We start from the raw sequence: 18340 nt of genomic DNA on the forward strand, positions 1-18340 counted from the left end.
AAATGTCTACATTTACATTTGTGCTAAAAATAACAATAGATTACAAAAGTCTACAGTTTTTTATTTGTGAATTTTTTTCAATTTAAACCAGTTTGGGATAAAATGGTTTGTTGCCTTGTGCTTAATGTGGTAACGTGGAGAATTTTTAAGGTTGTTTCAGCATAACTGCTCCCATGTTACAATTTGTGTTCAGTATTTCTTATACATCAAAAATGTTATTTTCGGTGTATAAAAATCTCTAATAATTTTTTACCATTTGTTGAATTTGCAGAACTCTGTAACAGTGAATTTCTAGTTAGACATTAGGATTTCCACATTTTAGAATTGTTGCTTGGTGCCAGCTACTTTAGTGCAAAATACTTACAAAGACTGTGTTTACTGGTCCTTATTTTAGTATTCCAGTTTCCAGTGGTTAGTCTTGCCATGAAATGATAGGAAAAAAACTTCCACATTATAAAAATCATAAAGTTATTTCAATTGGATTGACAAAAATATAACACCTTCTTAATTTGGGGGGAGGGTCAGAGATTTCTGGAAATATGATATAACATACTGATATACAAACAAAACCTTGTCTACCACTTCTTTGATTCATACATGATTGATTTCCTAAGGCAGAGGTTCGTAATCTTTTCTGTGCCATGGACTCCTATAACAATCTGGTAAATATAAAACCTTTTCTCAGAATAATATTTTTAAATGAATAAATGAATTTGTAGCTTTACAGTGAGAACAAAAAATTAAAAAAAAGAAGCACTGATACAGAATTTACAACACTGTGCATCACCCATGTCATTGAACAGTGTGTTAGCAACAAGTTAGGTCATATATCATATGTCAATAGCTGTTTTTAACTATCAAGCATGTATAGAAGCCATCTTATACACAGTTAAGAATTTGTCATTTAAAAAAACAACAAACAAGGCTTTAAATGACTAGAAGGAAGGAATCGATGAAGATCAGAGCAGAAATAAATAAAATAGAGTCTGAAAAAAACAATATAAAACATCAGTAAAGTAAAACCAAGAGCTGGACAAGATTGACAAACATTTAATTTAACCAGACTCATCAAGACAAAAAAGAGAGAGGACCCTAATAACTACAATTTGAAATGAAAAAGGAGAAGTAACAGTTGACACCAAAGAAATACAAAAGATTGTAAAAAAATATTATGAATAACTATATGCCAACAGATTGAAAAATCTGGAAGAAGTGGATAAATTCCTAGAAACATACAATCTTCCAAACTGAATCAGGAAGAAAGAGAGAATCTGAAAAACAGATTACAACTAATGAAATCATGGTTATAATAAAAAAACTCCAAGCAAATAAAAGTCCTAGACTGGATAACTTCATAGGTGAATTTAACCACATGTTCAAAAAGAACTAACATCTGTTCTCAAACTACTCCAAAAAATTCAAGACAAGGGAAAGCTACCAACCTCATTTCACAAGGCTAATATTATCCTAATTCCAAAACCAGATAAAGACACTACAAAGAAAGAAAATTATAGGCTGTTATCCCTGATGAACATAAGATGATAAAGTCTTCGACAAAGTATTAGAAAACCAGACTAAGCAATATATTTTAAAAAATCATACACTACGATCAAGTGGGATTTATGCAAACTTGGTAGTGTCCACAAATCAATAAACATGATACACCACATAAACAAAAAGAGGGATAAAAACCACATGATTATATCAATAGGTGCAAAAAAATTACTTGAAAAAATTCAGCACCCATTTACAATAAAAACTCTCAGCAAAGTGGGAATAGAGGAAATATAACACAATAAAGGCCGTATGTGACAAGCCTGCTCTCAACTATATTATTTAATGGGCAAAAACTATAAGTGTTTCCCTTAAAATTGGGAACAAAACAGGGATGTCGTGCCTTTACCACTCTTATTCAGCATAGTACTGGGAATACTAGCCACAGTAGTCAGACAAGAAAATAAAAATAAAAGACATTCAAATTTCGAAAGGAAAAAGTGACACTGTCATTATTCACAGATGACATGATACTGTACACAGAAAACCCTAAAAACTCCATCAAAAAACTACTATAGCTAATAGATGGATTTGGCAAAGTAGCAACATACAAAATTAATATTCAGAAATTGATGGCATTTCTATATGGCAGTAATGAAGTGTACCAGAAAGAGAAACTAAGACAACAGTCCCATTTACTATTGCAACAACAGCAAAAAAGATACTGAGGAATAAATTTAACCTATACTTGAAAAATTATAGGACATTGAGGAAGACAGAAATAAGTGGAGGCATACACCGTGTTCATGGATTGGAAGAATTAACATCATTAAAATGTCCATGTTACCCAAAGCAATCTATAGATTCCGTGCAATTCCTATTCAAATACCAATGGCATATTTCACAGATCTGGAACAAATATTCCAAAAATGTATTTGGAACCAAAACAAGACTCCAAATAGCCTCAAAAATCATGAGAAAGAATATAGTTGGAGGGAATCACAAAACCTAATGTCAAACTTTACTACAAGGCCATCATAATAAAACCAGCCTGGTAATGGCATAAAAATAGGCATATAGATCAATGGAATGGAACAAAGAGCCCAGAAATCAACCCACACCTTTATAGCCAATATTTGACAAAGGAAGCAAGAGCATACAATGGAGTAAAGACAGTCTCTTCAATAAATGATTTCGGGAAAACTGGACAAATAAATGCAAAAAATGAAAGTAGACCACCAACTTATACCATGCACGAGAATAAACTCAAAATAAATTAAAAATTTAGACTTCTGCCAAGATGGAGGCATAAGTGGAGATGCTGTGCTTTCTCACACAACCAAGTTTAGAGACAACAAAATATTAGCAATAGAAAACACAGCCAGAACACAGAAAATTGAACTTTTCGGAAGTCTGATAACAATGAATTCTTCAACCTGACCGGTAAGAGAGGTGAAACCAGCAGCTGGTGGACCAGGGTTGCACAGGAAAACTCAGTCAGACGGACTCAGGAATGCGGATCCCAGGCATGGGGTTGCAAAGGGCCGACCCAGTGAGCGACAGGCGGATCCCGTGAAGGTGAAGGGCAGAGGGTTGACTGTGCTGGCGCATTCCTGTGCAGATAGACCTATGAGGGAGTGGGCAGTGAGATGGGACCCAGCAGGTCCCAGCGATGGGAGGCAGCAGAGATGGCCGCCATTTCCCGGCTCTGACCCCGCCCCCACATACTGCGTCACAACCCAGCGACTCCGCCCTGGAGGCCCCGCCCCACCCCACCCCTAAGGCTCCGCTCTTTATACTTATTGGGTGCGAACAGACCAAAAATGGCTCAAGAAGATTTCAAACCCCCAGGGCCCATAAATCTAAGTGATGAAGAAATAGCAAAACTTTCAGATGCACAGTTCAAAACCCTGGTGATCAGGATGCTCACAGGACTGGTTGATTTTAGTCACAAATTAGAGGAACATATGAAGGCTAAACTAATGGAAATGAATGGAAATGCACAGGAAACCAATAGTAATGGAAAGGAAACTGGGACTCACATCAAAGGAGTGGATCAGAAAGAGGAAAAAATGACCAAACAGAAAAGAATGTAGAAACAAGAATTCAAAAAAATGAGGAGAGGCTTAGGAACCTCCAGGACATCTTTAAATGTTCCAACATTTGAATTATAGGGGTACCAGAAGGGGAAGAAGAACAGCCACGAGTGGAAAACTTATTTGAACAAATAATAAAGGAGAATTTCCCCCATCTGGCAAAGGCAATAGACTTCCAGGAAATCCAGGAAGCTCAGAGAGTCCCAAAGAAGTTGGACCCAAGAAGAAACACACCAAGGCACATCATAATTACATTAGTCAAGATTAAAATGAAAGAGAGAATCCTAGAAGCAGCAAGAGATAGGGGAACAGTCACCTACAAAGGAGTTCCCATCAGACTGTCAGCTGATTTCTCAAAAGAGATCTTACAGGTAAGAGGGGGCTGGAAAGAAGTATTCCAAGTCATGAAATCCAAAGACCTACATCCAAGATTGCTCTATTCAGCAAAGCTTTCATTTAGAATGGAAGGGCAGATAAAGTGCTTCTCAGATAAGATCAAATTCAAGGAGTTCATCCTCACCAAGCCCTTATTATATAAAATGTTAAAGGGACTTACCTAAGAAAAAGAAGATAAAAAAGATGAACAGTGAAAGGACAGCAAACTCACAGTTATTAACAACCACACCTAAAACAAAAGCAAACTAAGAGGATAGCTAGATCAGGAGCAGAACCATAGAAATGAAGATCACATGGAGGGTTAGCAACAGGGGAGTGGGAGATGTAGAAGGGGGGAGAAGGTACAGAAAATAAGTAGCATAGACAGTAGATAGAAAACAGATAAGGGGGAGGGCAAGAATAGTAGGGGAGATATAGAATCTAAAGAACTTGTAACACCTGGTCATAAACTAAAGGGGGGGAATGGTGGGGGAAGGGGTGTGCAGGGTGGAGGGGAATGAAGGGGGGGATAGAACAACTAATGGCATAATCAATAAAATAAAAATTAAAAAAAAATTTAGATGTAAAGTTGCAACACCATAAAATCCTAGAATAAAACACAGGCAGTAAAATCTCAGGCATCTCTCATAGAAATATTTTTGCTGATACATCTTGTAGGGCAATGGAAATAAAGGAAAAAAACTAGCAAATGGGACTACATCAAACTAAAAAGCTGTGCAGCAAAAGAACCCATCAAAATGAAAAGGAAACCCATTGTATTGGATGAAAGAAAGTGAAGGGATTAGCTAAAGAATATATATGTATAACGCATAGACAACAGTATGGTGATGCCCTGAGGGAAGGGGGGTGGGTGCTAGGTGCAGACAGGCAAGAGGGAGGAAATGGGAATGACAAAAATAAAGAATTGTCATTTGAACTGTGCAATTTGCAGAACCTCAATAAATAGGGAAAATAACACATCCTTCTACGTACTGACCAACAAGCAATATAGAATTTTAGAATACTACAAAGCAACTTAAACGTCTGACTAATGTGAAAACAAACAGCTTTACCATTTGTTGGCTGAATAAATTTCTAGCTGCAGAATTGCTTGATAGTTGTCCAGCTGTGTTGCATAATTTATGCAAAACTGCCATCATGTGTCATGAAGCAGCAGGCCTTAATTAACTATTAGAATTTCAAAGAAGAAATTAGTATGGGAATATAGGACCAGTATCTGCAAAAGCTGTAATATGAATTGAAAATATTTGTGATTTCTGTTCATTACAGATACAGATTAAAGTTATAGATACTTCTCATATTACTGTGGTTTATAATCGAAACAACAGTAATAATTCACAATTGAAAAAATACCTGTTGGAGGTTAATGAAAACAAAAACGTAGTTTTTTCTACTCCAGGTACACACATGACCTTCCTCCTATTTTGACCATAAACTTCTGGCAGTGTGAGGAACTCCAGGTTAAGAATTGCTATTCTAGGGTTATTTTTCCCATAGAAAATGATAACATTTGAATGCTGTCATAAATGAATGAACACAATTTACAGCCAAAGCCCCTGGCCATTACCTCACCTAACCCCTGCCCCATTCTGCCTACCAAAAAACTAAGTGGGGACTCACATAACCCATTCTCAGAAGGTATTGTTTGAGAGGCTGTGCTCTAGATGTTCGAAGGTACAACATTAAATGACAATCTCAAGTATAATAATGTATTTAGGTTAGTATTAAAATAGTATATCTCAGTTATTTTAGGGAATGGGGCTTGACTTGAAACAAATGTATTTTTCATATGGTATTAAGGGATTTTTGAATATTGCTCTTTTTTTCCATTTTTTAATATATTTTATTGATTATGCCATTACAGTTGTTCTATTCCCCCCTTCATCCCCCTCCACCCTGTACACCCCTTCCCCCACCATTCCCCCCCTTTAGTTTATAACCACGTGTCTCAAGTTCTTTAGATTCTATATCTCCCCTACTATTCTTGCCCTCCCCCCTATCTGTTTTCTACCTACCATCTATGCTACTTATTTTCTGTACCTTCTCACCCCTTCTCCTTCTCACACTCCCCTGTTGCTAACCCTCCATGTGATCTTCATTTCTATGGTTCTGCTCCTGATCTAGCTATCCTCTTAGTTTGCTTTTGTTTTAGGTGTGGTTGTTAATAACTGTGAGTTTGCTGTCCTTTCACTGTTCATCTTTTTTATCTTCTTTTTCTTAGGTAAGTCCCTTTAACATTTTATATAATAAGGGCTTGGTGAGGATGAACTCCTTGAATTTGATCTTATCTGAGAAGCACTTTATCTGCCCTTCCATTCTAAATGAAAGCTTTGCTGAATAGAGCAATCTTGGATGTAGGTCTTTGGATTTCATGACTTGGAATACTTCTTTCCAGCCCCCTCTTACCTGTAAGATCTCTTTTGAGAAATCAGCTGACAGTCTGATGGGAACTCCTTTGTAGGTGACTGTCCCCCTATCTCTTGCTGCTTCTAGGATTCTCTCTTTCATTTTAATCTTGACTAATGTAATTATGATGTGCCTTGGTGTGTTTCTTCTTGGGTCCAACTTCTTTGGGACTCTCTGAGCTTCCTGGATTTCCTGGAAGTCTATTGCCTTTGCCAGATGGGGGAAATTCTCCTTTATTATTTGTTCAAATAAGGTTTCCACTCATGGTTGTTCCTCTTCCCCTTCTGGCACCCCTATAATTCTGATGTTGGAGCATTTAAAGATGTCCTGGAGGTTCCTAAGCCTCTCCTCATTTTTTTGAATTCTTGTTTCTACATTCTTTTCTGTTTGGTCATTTTTTCCTCTTTCTGATCCACTCCTTTGATGTGAGTCCCAGTTTCCTTTCCATTACTATTGGTTTCCTGTGCATTTCCATTCATTTCCATTAGTTTAGCCTTCATATGTTCCTCTAATTTGTAACTAAAATCAACCAGTCCTGTGAGCATCCTGATCACCAGGGTTTTGAACTGTGCATCTGAAACTTTAGCTATTTCTTCATCGCTTAGATTTATGGGCTCTGGGGCTCTAAGTTCTTCTTGAGCCATGTTTTGATCTGTTCGTGCCTGTTATGTATGAGGAGAGGTGCCTTAGTTGTTCACCAGAGCGGGGCCACCAAGGTCGCTGGTTTGTGATGCTATAGGTGGGGGCCTGGTCAGAGAGGGACAATAGCAGTTCCCTCTGACGCTTCCTGCCACTGGGGTTTGCACGGTCTGTCTCACCACTCCCTCCTTCACCAGTTTATCTGCGCGCAAATATGTGACCTTGGTCAGCCCTCAGTGATATCCGCCCACGGCTGCTGGCGCGCCTGGGTTGTGGGCCCAGGTATTGTGCCCTGGTCTGGGGGATCTTTCCTGCCTGACCCTGCTCTGCTGCTGGCTCTGCCCCTCTTACCGTTTGGCTGAAGGGTTTGTTGTTGTCAGACTTCTGTGAAGTTCAATTTTCTGTGGTTTTGGCTGTGTTTTTGTTGCTAAAACTTTGTTGTTTTTAAACTTGGTTGTGGGAGGAGGTACAGTGCTTCTGCCTACGCCTCCATCTTGGCAGAAGTCTGAATATTGCTCTTAATATCTGCTGGACTTCAGCCATCTTTTTAGGAAGACTTCCAGCTATTCGTTTCCAGCTATTCGTTTCTTAGCCTCTGATCAAGTTTTAGTATATTTATCACTTAAAGTCCTACCTTAAACTTGTACTTAAATTTAAAAATCATAAATGTCAGACTGACTTGTATTTTGAGTATCATTTATCACGTAAGAATTTACAAGAGATTAAATAGGACTGTGTTTCCTTGTGTTTTTGCTAAATTATAAATACAATAAAACTGTACAACAATACATATTTGGAAATAATGTGGCCACATTCTCCAATGGAAGATGGATCAAGTTTTTGTCAGTTAAGGGAAGAATAGGGAACATGGTTGGGAGAAGACCAGCCACATCTGTAGTACTCCGAGACCAGCCTTCCAGACAGAGCCAACAAAATGATGAATGTCATATAACAGGGATTTCTTGAGTCACTACCTCTGTTCTTGAAGTTCTAACCAGCCACACGTCCCAAAATTGTCCTTACCGATGTTTAAGCCAAAAAAGGACAGTTACCACCAGATAGCACAAGTTTGTAACCAGGATCAGTATGGTTTGGGAACTGCAGGTGGATCCTTGAATTTGCAGTCTGCCAAAGGCAGAAGATTGCCTGGATCATTTCTATTAACCTTTTGGTAGGGTGGGGGTGACTCTGCATATTACATAATGAGAAGTTTTGAACCCCACTTAACACATTAAGGAAGGAGTGTACTATGCCAGAGGTTTACAAGTAACATCAGATACAGTATGCTTATTTATGAAAATATACACTATAAAATAGAAGCTGGCACTATAATGACAGGCTACTTCATACCCGTTAGAATGGCTATAATTTATAAAGACAGATAATTAGTGTTGGCAAGTATGTGAAAAAAATGGAACAGTCATACAATGCTGGTGGGAATATAAAATGATGCAACTGCTATTGAAAACAGTTTTGTGGTTCTTCAATAAATTACACATAGAACTACCATATATCCTAGCACTTCTCCTACTTATTTACTTAAAAGAGAGGTAAGAAACATACATCCATACAAAAAGTTGAGCATGAATATTCATAGCCAATATTCATAGCATTATTCATGATAGCCCAAAGTTGGAAACCATCTAAAAGACCAACAACTGATGAATGGATACATAATATGTGGTGTACTCATACAGTGGAATATTATTCAGCTGTGAGAAGAAATGATGTACTGATAGGTGCTACAAACACAGATGAACTTTGAAAACATGTGACGTGAAAGAAGGCAGTCACTAAAGACCACATATATGATTCCATTTATATGAAGTGTTCAGAATAGATAAAATTCATAGAAATAGAAAATAGAGTTTTAGTTACCAGGGAAAGAAAGGGAAATGGGATGTGGCTTTGCTAATTGGTATGGGGTTTCCTTTTGGAGTGATGGAAATGGTCTGAAATTAGTGGTGGTGATTGAACATCTTCATAAATAGGCTAAAAGTCATTATTGGACACTTTAAAAGAATTTTTAGAAAGAGACTCACAGGCCCTGGCTGTTGTAGCTCAGTGGATTGAGCAAAGGCTTGCAAACCAAAGCATCGCCAGTTTGATTTTCAGTCAGGGCACATGCCTGGGTTGCAGGCCAGATCCCCAGTGTGGGGTGTGCTAAAGGCAACCTTGCATTGATGTTTCACTCCCTTTCTCCCTCCCTTCCCCATCTCTCTAAAATAAATAAATAAAACCTTTTTTTTTTTTAAGAGACGGTTTTGGAAAGAAAATTTAGAACACGAGGAGTTCTCAAAAATCTCGGGCTTACTATGAAGAAGAAACTACTCTGAGGTTCAGGTTCTTTAGCACATTTTAAGTGCTTTTTTATTTTATTTGAGAACAAGTAGTTGAAGAATTAATGTTTCTTAAATTCTTTGTTCCTCTAGGAAAAACTCATTGTATCCAATGAACAGGAGGTTCTACGAGTTCATTACAGAGCTGCAAGAACATTGGCAAATCAAACACTGCCGTTTAGTGCATGCACTGTTTTACTGGATGCAGAAGTCTACAGTGTGCCACTGGATGCTCAGGTACAATGCTCACTACAGTTAGAATATTCTTAATACAGCTTAGGATTTTTTATAATCTATTTCCATTGAAGAAACTTCAATTCAACAATCAGTAAAACTCAAAGGAGAAAAACAACTCTTTGAGACCAGACTACTCCCAAATCACCTGATCCTCCATTTTCTAAAGTCCTCTAATATAATATGAGATCTAATAATAATGTTTATAATAATGTAAAGATTTATACATATATATGTGTGTATACACATATTTACATATATACACATGTATGTGTGTATATATACACACATACACACAGGGGTAGGCAAAATTATCTTTACAGTTTTTATGGGAAAATAGGTAAGAATAAATTCTGTGTTTTGTATACTCACAACTGTAAACGTACTTATGCCGTGTAAATATATATACATATCATTATATAATAAAAGCAGATAATTTTAAAACACGTATGTGTTTAGGATAGCGCCCCTGTACGTAACTTGTAATTGTATAAAGTAGATATTTTATACATTCAGTTCTGGCCTTCAAGCAGTTGGAAAGGTACTGTAAGCTGGAAAATAATACAGGCATATTGAACCTTTAAGTTGTGACTGTGCTACAATAGGGCCATGATTTTGTTTGATCTTATATGTCATTGCAATAAATTAAGATACAGTAAGTCCTCATTTAACATAGTTGATAGATTCTACAACTTTAAACAAAACAGTATGTATGAAACTAGTGTTACCATAGGCTCATTGATATAAACAAGACTGAAGGCCCTATGGTATCTCCTCAGCATTATAATAAAACAAACAACATAGCACAAAATGTTGGCCAAGGACCTACTCTAATTGAAAAGCTGTAGTTGTATCTTGAACAAAGTTTACTGCCACATGTAAATTACATGAATTAAGAATTAGGCATTACCAGTTGTCAGAATTCTTTTTTGATTGATAAACCAAAATGAAATTCATTGGTCATAAGAGAATACAGTGATTTAAAATAAAAAGTATAAACTTGGACAATGAAGGATTATCACAAAAAAAGAGTAGGAGATGCTATTTTAAATTGGACAGACTAGAAACACAAGGTATAGAAAGTACTGAGTACTGGGTTGGCCACAGAGTTCATTTAGTTTTTTCCATACGTTGGCTTCAGTAGTACTTAGTTGTCTTCAACTTCATTCAAAACAATTCTTTTAGATTGCATTGTAACAGCTGTCATATCAGTACACATTTTTTAAAAAACTTAACAAAATTGATAAATTTTTGTGCAGCCATTTTTAATATTGAAGATGGAAAACGATACACATGTTTGATGTATTATACTTTATTATTTCAAGAAATGTAAAAACACAACTGAAATACAAAAAGATTTGTGCAGTATATGGAGAAGGTGCTATGACTGATCAAACATGTCAAAAATGGTTTGCAGAGTTTCTTGGTACTATTGATATTTTGGCCAAATAATCCTTTGCTGTGGGGCTGCCTTATGCATTGGAAGATGTTTAGCAGCACCCTTAGCCTGTACCCACTAGAAGCCAATAGTGGGAGGTGGCCAACATACTCAAAATACCCAAGTCAATGAAATTATTAGTGAAAATGAAAAATGTGTCTTTTTATTTTATGGAAAAAAAAACTAAACAGACTTCTTAGGTAACCCAGTGTATTACAGAGAAAATTACTGATTTATCTCTGGGTTTTATTTTTCTCATCTGTTTAAAAAAAAAAAGTGATCAGCCCTCTCTGGGTGGCTCAGTTGGTTGGAATGTCATTCCTTACACCAAAAGGTTGCAGGTTCCATCCCCAGTTGGAAGTCTGTACAGGAGGCAACAGATTGAGATTTCACTCTCACATTGATTCTCTCTCTCCCTTCCTTTCTCTCTCTAAAATCAGTAAACATATTCTTGGGTGAGAACCAGTAGATTTCAAACTTTCTTCAGCCACCAACAGCTTTGTATAAGAGCACTTAGGGGTAAAAATGGCTGTTAAAATGAGTAAGTAGATCTTAAGAGAGAACTATTTGACTAAGAAAATAGACAGTGGAAAGGACTTTGCATAATTTACAACTTTAAAGGTTTGAAAGGGAAGAATGGTTTTTTAATAAATGAAATTAGCAATTTAACTTTCTTCCTGAAGGCTGGACTAGACCTTGTGATATCTTGAGGTCTTTTAAAGTTTCATGCAATTACACAGTAATGAATCAATTTTGGAACAACATAAATCAAACTATAAGGAAAGTTTGATTTATGTTCAGATTTCTAGTTCAGAACGGTTCAGTAAACACAACTGTTTATTTTTTTCTTCCTCCCAAAACTCGTTGAAATGACAAAAGACATGTAAAAATAAAAACAAATCTATGGGAGAGCCATATTTAGAGATGGAAAGCCACTGGACCAGAACATTAAGACATTTCTGCTGAAAACATGCTGGTAATGAACAAAATGCAGCAGAATTGAGAAATCTATAAGCTCAGATGGGTTATAAAGAAACTTTCAAAAATAAGTGAATTTTCCCAATAAACCCTCAGAATAAATCACTGGAAAACAGAATCAGTCCTAATAATTAAATTAATTAAAATAAATCATCCTAATAATTAACAGGTAAAATAAATTCTTATTGCCCTGAGGAAAACTATGGAACTGTTACCCATCCTTTTATAGCTGGCTTTACAGTAGAAGGTCTCTACTGAGTAACAGGCTTGTTTTATATGAGAATAGCCTGTAAGGAACTAAGGGGAAAAAAATAAATATATCTTTCCTGGGTCAGGGCTTGGAATATTATTATCTTATTCTCTTACCATATTTCTTTGTTTTCAAAATAAACTTGTAATATTAAGAAATATTCGCCCTGGCTGGTGCAGCTCAGTGGGTTGAGCACGGGCCTGTGAACCAGAAGATCATGGTTCAATTCCCAGTCAGGGCACATTCCTGGGTTGCAGGCCAGTTCCCAGCAGGGGACGCACGAGAGGCAACCATACATTGATATTTCTCTCCCTCTCGCCTTCCCTTCCCCTCAAAAGATAAATAAATAAAATCTTTTTAAAAAAAAGCTGCCAAACTGTTAAAAAAAAGAAAAAGAAATATTCAACAATAAAATTTAAATAGTCAAAACATGTTACTTGAAGACCAAGGAAGAAGTGATAATGGCTAAAATGTGAGTGTGGTGTTACTGGATGTCTGCCTGTCTCTTTGACAGCACTGGTAGTAAGACTAGTAGTGATGAGTATAGCAAATGTTTATTAGATTGAGTGCTTCCTGTATGCCCAGGCATTAAGAGACTCTTAAATTCTCAAAACAAGATTAAAAGAGGTATTTTTATCCCATTTTACTGAATTGAAAATTGAAAGTACATAACTGAGAGTACAAAATTGAGAGTTCAAGATTACACAGTAAAATACAAAGCTGACAGTTGAATCTGGCCTATTTTAATTCCAAAAGTGGTATTCTTTTTTTTTTTTTTTTTACCAATGTATGGTTGCCTTTTGTGCGTCCCCTGCTGGGAAGTGGCCTGCAGGGAACCGGCGTGCAACCCAGGCATGTGCCCTGACTGGGAATCGAACCGCAATTGTCTGGTTCACAGGCCCGTGCTCAATCCACTAAGCTACACCAGCCAGGGCTCAAAAGTGGTATTCTTTTTTTAATTCTTGTTTATTCTATTACAGTCGTCCCAATTTTTTCCCCTTTGCCCTCCTATGTCCCACCCCAAACCCTACTCCCACAGTCCATCCCCACCCTGTTGTTCATGTCCGTGTCCGTGTCCATGGGTCCTTCACACATGTTCTTTGACTACTCCCTTCCCCTTCTTTCCACCATTCCCCACCCCTTTCCTCTGGCAGCTGTCAGTCTGTTCCCTCTTTCTCTGGTTCTGTTTTGCTTGTTAGTTTATTTTACTAATGAAATACAATAAAATACATTACTAATGAAATACAAGTGATATAAGTGATATTGTGGTATTTGTCTTTCACGAATAGCTTATGTTCATAATATTCCATTGTGTAGATGAACCACAGTTTTTTAATCCATTCATCTACTGATAGGCACTGAGGCTGCTTCCAGCATTTGGCTACTGCAAAAGCACTGCTGTATACATCGGGGTGCATAAGTATTCTTAAGAGTTGATATAAGAATGGTATAGGAAACAAAGAAGCCAAAGAACTTACATGTACTTACATGTATAGCCCATGGACATGAACTAAGGGGGTGGGCAGCGCTGGAGGGCAGTGACGTAGAGTAGGGATAAAAGGGAGAAAGAAATTGGGAAAACTGTAATAACATATTCAATACAATACTTAAAAAGTAAATAAACAAAAATGGCATCACTCTGAAAAAAAAGTTGATATAAAATTTTGTTATGAGCACTCCAAAATATTAATCCTAAAAAAAAATGCCTTCCTGAAAGGACTGTGTATTTAAAACACTTTTTCTCCCTACATTAATGTTAATGGTAAACTTTAACATTAAATTAAATATGAAATAAATTATATTTTGAAAAGTATGTCATAAGCATAATACTTGATATAGCATATCTTTTTGAGAAACATCTTTGACTCTCAGAGTAGTAGGATTCTATTTAATTAATAACCAAACCCAGCATCCTACGAATTCAAATAACCTGTCTATTCAGCATGGAAATAAATGCTTTATAATTTTTTAATATTCAGATTTTATTTTATTCTCTTTCAAAATATACTTCCATAATTTTTTAAAAAATGGATGTACCATAAAAAGATATAATGGCATATAGATTTTAAACTGGGTTATTGTATTTTATTATATTCAACTATTTTTAATGTTTTCTTTCAGTCTGATGACAGTAAAACTTCTGTGAGGGATCGCTTTAATGCAAGACAGTTCATGTCTTGGTTACAAGATGTGGATGATAAATTTGACAAATTAAAGGTATGTATGTTTGAGAAGTTCAGTTTAAAGGGATGCTTCTCCCTTCATAAACACATACTGCAGCTATATTAGAGAGGAATGAGTAGGAAGGAAAGTACTAGTTAGTCATGAAGCTTCACACCATGCCCCAGTTGGAATATAAAGGAAAATAAGAATTATGTCATATTTTTCAGGACTAGTATAGAAAAAGACGTTTCTAATGGGGATCTTCATGTCTATTGTCCAATATACAAGCCTGGTTATAATTTAACAAATGGAAGAACAGGAAATTGATAAGAGAAGGAATATATTTTTCAAATAATCTATAAAGAAAATCATTGGCTTTAGATTTCCAGTGCTTTAAAATCACTTTTCTCTTAGATTTTCTTTATTCTTTGGTTAATTTGAAATTTCATTTTTTGAACCAACAGTTTTAAATTAAAGTCTGTGAGATAAGATGAGGATGAAGTTGCCGACCCAGAAATTGTTGGCATGTGGATACAGATAGGGTAAAACAGATGAATGTGTAATTTAGAAACTTCTAATACCTCTAATATATTGATCTTAATTACTAAAGAAACTATGGATAAAATTAATTTTGAAACAAAGCAAATTTAATAGAATAACTGATTAACTTTTCTTTTAAACAGACCTGCCTTTTAATGAGGCAACAACATGAAGCCGCAGCTTTAAATGCCGTTCAGAGATTAGAATGGCAGCTCAAACTCCAGGAACTTGATCCTGCCACCTATAAATCTATCAGCATTTATGAAATCCAGGAATTTTATGTTCCCCTTGTTGATGTTAATGATGACTTTGAATTGACTCCTATATAGCAGCCATTACTTCCTGGTGTGTCATCTGAAACTGATAAGGCTCAAGAGTGTTTTACTGTGGAATACTGCCTTTTGACAAAAATATTGATATTATGCCTTTACAGTTGTTGGTAAAGTTCAACTAAAGTTTGGTTATGTAGTAAACACTGTCATTTTATAAAAAAGGAAAAGACTTATTTTGGATCTTAGGTCCCAACAGTTTCTAGTTGAAAATTATTATTTATTATTGGTGAAAGGGAACGACTGCATTGGAGCATGTTGGCAGGCCGTGGTTGTATTTGAAAAGTTGATAAATCTGCTAACAGCGCTGGAAGTTGTTAGCACTCTAAATAACAAGATAACCACTAGTATGCAAATCTCTTTTCAAGTTTTATTAAAATCTATCAGTAAACTAAAAGATTCAGTACCTACCAAATAGTTTCTAATGTGGAAGAAAAACTTGGCACAAAATTTCTTCAGTTTATTATATCTGTAAATTAATTGTACAGTTTTCTTTTCAAAAGTTTAATATTGTCTTCCTTTTTAATAACTTATTTTATACATATTGTGCAGGTGTAAATCTTGTAATTAATAGTCATGATGTATACAAAGGAATTGATAGTTAAAACATGTACAAAGAAATAATTGTAAAACTGTTTTGTCTAATGTTTTATTGGACCAAAGTTGTAGTTTGTATGGGGTGTAGCAGTAGTGTATTCAGGTAACAAACCTTTTAAATAAGGCATGCATGTGTTTGAGTTAGCTTGTTTTCATCACCATAACTGTAAAGGTTGTGACTTACTTGTATTGCATGCTTCCTATAATTTAACTCTCTCCATAAGTGATGACCTAAAGTAGTGTAAGGTGTTTCATACTAGTCTCTTGGTATAGTACCTGTGACTTACTGCGTTGGACATATTATTTAGAATTAGTCATACTAAGAAACAGCTTTTTTTTCATCTCACAATAGAGCCTGTTCTCTCCTTCCCCCCTAAATGCCTTTGAATGAAAATTCTGAAATTGTAAATGTCTATTTTAATACTCAAGTATGAATCTGTGAATATATGTAAAATATGTTGAATAAATTTTATTGGTCATGTTAAATCATTGTAAAACTTTTTTACATTGCTAAAGTATAATGTTTTAAGCTTAATAATAACCTTTGCACTTTTAAAATAAGAACTGAGTGCCCTAATGAAAAAAGAGATATTTGGTAGTCAAAAAGAAATGGGCATATTCTGATTGATCTCTAAAATGTTATGAAATGAATATTTTATGAAAAATTCATTACTATGTTGTATTTTTTTCCTTGAATCAAGATGCAAAACATAATTTTCAGAATTTTATAATTAAGATTTGGTACACTATTTTTAATAAGATAATTAGCAATACACTTAGAAAAAGTTCAGTTTCTCCTGTACCATGATACAGACTAAAATATTCAGGAATAGTTCTGATCTGAAACCTGCCGCTAAACTAATTAAACATTTTGAAAGGAAAATTTAGGTTGTATGTATAATTAATTATAAGTATATGTAATAAAATATATAGAACTTTCCACAACACTTTCTTGAGTTATAAAATAATACTGGATATTCTTTATTCTGATGGAGAAAAGTAAAAAGAGTAGATGAGGCATAAAGTTTTAAATTTAGCTTGCAAGTTGGAAATTCCAGCTGATAGGAGAAAATGTAAAAATTAAAATTTTTGAGTGCAAAGGTGCATATTAAGCTTAGGGGTTTTTTAATTTTCACATCCATTTATATTTAAATTCATGTTGTACTTGGCATGCGCAATAAAGAAGCACGTGTAAAAATTACACAGTGCAAGGATTTTAATATAAAGGTTGTATGTAGTAGTGTTTAGAAGTATAGATGGGAGATTTTGGCCTTTTTTATTGGATAATTGGGGCCAAGAAAGGCAGGGTAGATTTTGAAGCACTGGTTTTGTTGAAGTTAAGTTTATTAAGGCTGGAAACATTAAAAGATAATTTATAAAAGCAATACTTTTTAATATGAAAAACAATGCAAATTTTGTTTATACTTTTGCCTAAAAATAAAAAAAAAGATATTTGAGCATTGTAATTACAGAAAATGTGAGAAAGGTGTGTTTATACAGCATTTTTTGCTGATGGTCCAACCTGGAGGGTAGGGGAAATCAGTTTAGTCAAACACAGCAAGCTGCAAAGGAGAAAAAGCAAGCAAGCAGTAATCTGGCACATTTTAGTCATCCCAGCCTTTTTTAGTATTAACCACAGTTCTCACCCTCCTCTGTGGTACCTCAAGTTACTAGAGCCTTTCTGCCATGACTCTGCTTCTACAGATTCCCTTGGTAAAATGACTCAGATGATCAGGATAGCTTGAAAGAAAAGTGAATACCTTTTCAGTGGGAATTTGTCCTTAAGTAAGGGATTAAAGGTTTTTGATAATGAAGATATTCTGAAGCTCTGAAATGCTAGAAAAAACTTGGAATGGAGTATATGCCTAAAAAGTTTAAGATTCTGAAAAAGAAATGAAGGGTGACTAGTTTAATCAGTGATTCTTTTTAACTGTTCAAATATCATGAACAAGATACTAAATTGTACCTAAGGATTTGTATTTCTTTAAATCTTGTTCTAAATCATATCTGTTTAATAAATGACTAGTTGATATTTGTGCATGTTATTTAATAAAGAGTTATATTTTTATAGAAAAAATAAGAGTGAAATGTGTGCTGAATTTTTTTCCATTCCTGTATTACTCTGTGCCAAACACAAGTATTTACATAGGCAGCTAGCAAAATTGCAGAAATGGTTTTATTGGGGAAATAAACAGCATCAGAAGAATTAGTCTTTCAAATTTCAAGTCTGTTTAGTAATAAGGTCTCAAAAAGTGAATTTTAAATGTTAGACATGCTACAAACTTCATAACTGCAAAAATCTCAAGCAAAACCCCATGAAGCTCATTTTAATGGACTTAATTAAGAATTATACTTTATTCCAGAAATTGGGTGCAGTGCTAAATATCTAATTTTCTTAGTTATCTAACACATGAGCAATATTTTTAATTCTCTTTAATACC

The 18340-nt window shown here is 35.3% G+C and overlaps 1 protein-coding gene across 7 annotated transcripts in view; it reads left to right on the forward strand.

Annotated features, from left to right (window-relative positions):
• Positions 1–17940, forward strand: part of ANKRD12 (ankyrin repeat domain 12) — a 165704-nt gene extending 147764 nt beyond the window's left edge. For 4 of the 7 annotated variants that reach the window (XM_053668803.1, XM_053668807.1, XM_053668805.1 and 1 more), the window contains 3 exons: positions 9464–9607; positions 14392–14487; positions 15117–17939. In XM_053668803.1, coding sequence (XP_053524778.1) covers positions 9464–9607; positions 14392–14487; positions 15117–15302 — 426 coding nt within the window. In that variant the 3' untranslated portion in view covers positions 15303–17939. Of the gene's footprint in view, positions 1–9463; positions 9608–14391; positions 14488–15116 lie in introns of all 7 variants that reach the window. The other 3 variants (XM_053668806.1, XM_053668808.1, XM_037134080.2) reach the window with 1 other exon arrangement.
• The last annotated feature ends 400 nt before the right edge of the window (positions 17941–18340 follow it).

The sequence above is a fragment of the Artibeus jamaicensis genome, unplaced genomic scaffold (assembly GCF_021234435.1).
Source record: "Artibeus jamaicensis isolate MK-2021 breed Jamaican fruit bat unplaced genomic scaffold, CSHL_Jam_final contig_511, whole genome shotgun sequence".
NCBI lineage: Eukaryota > Metazoa > Chordata > Mammalia > Chiroptera > Phyllostomidae > Artibeus > Artibeus jamaicensis.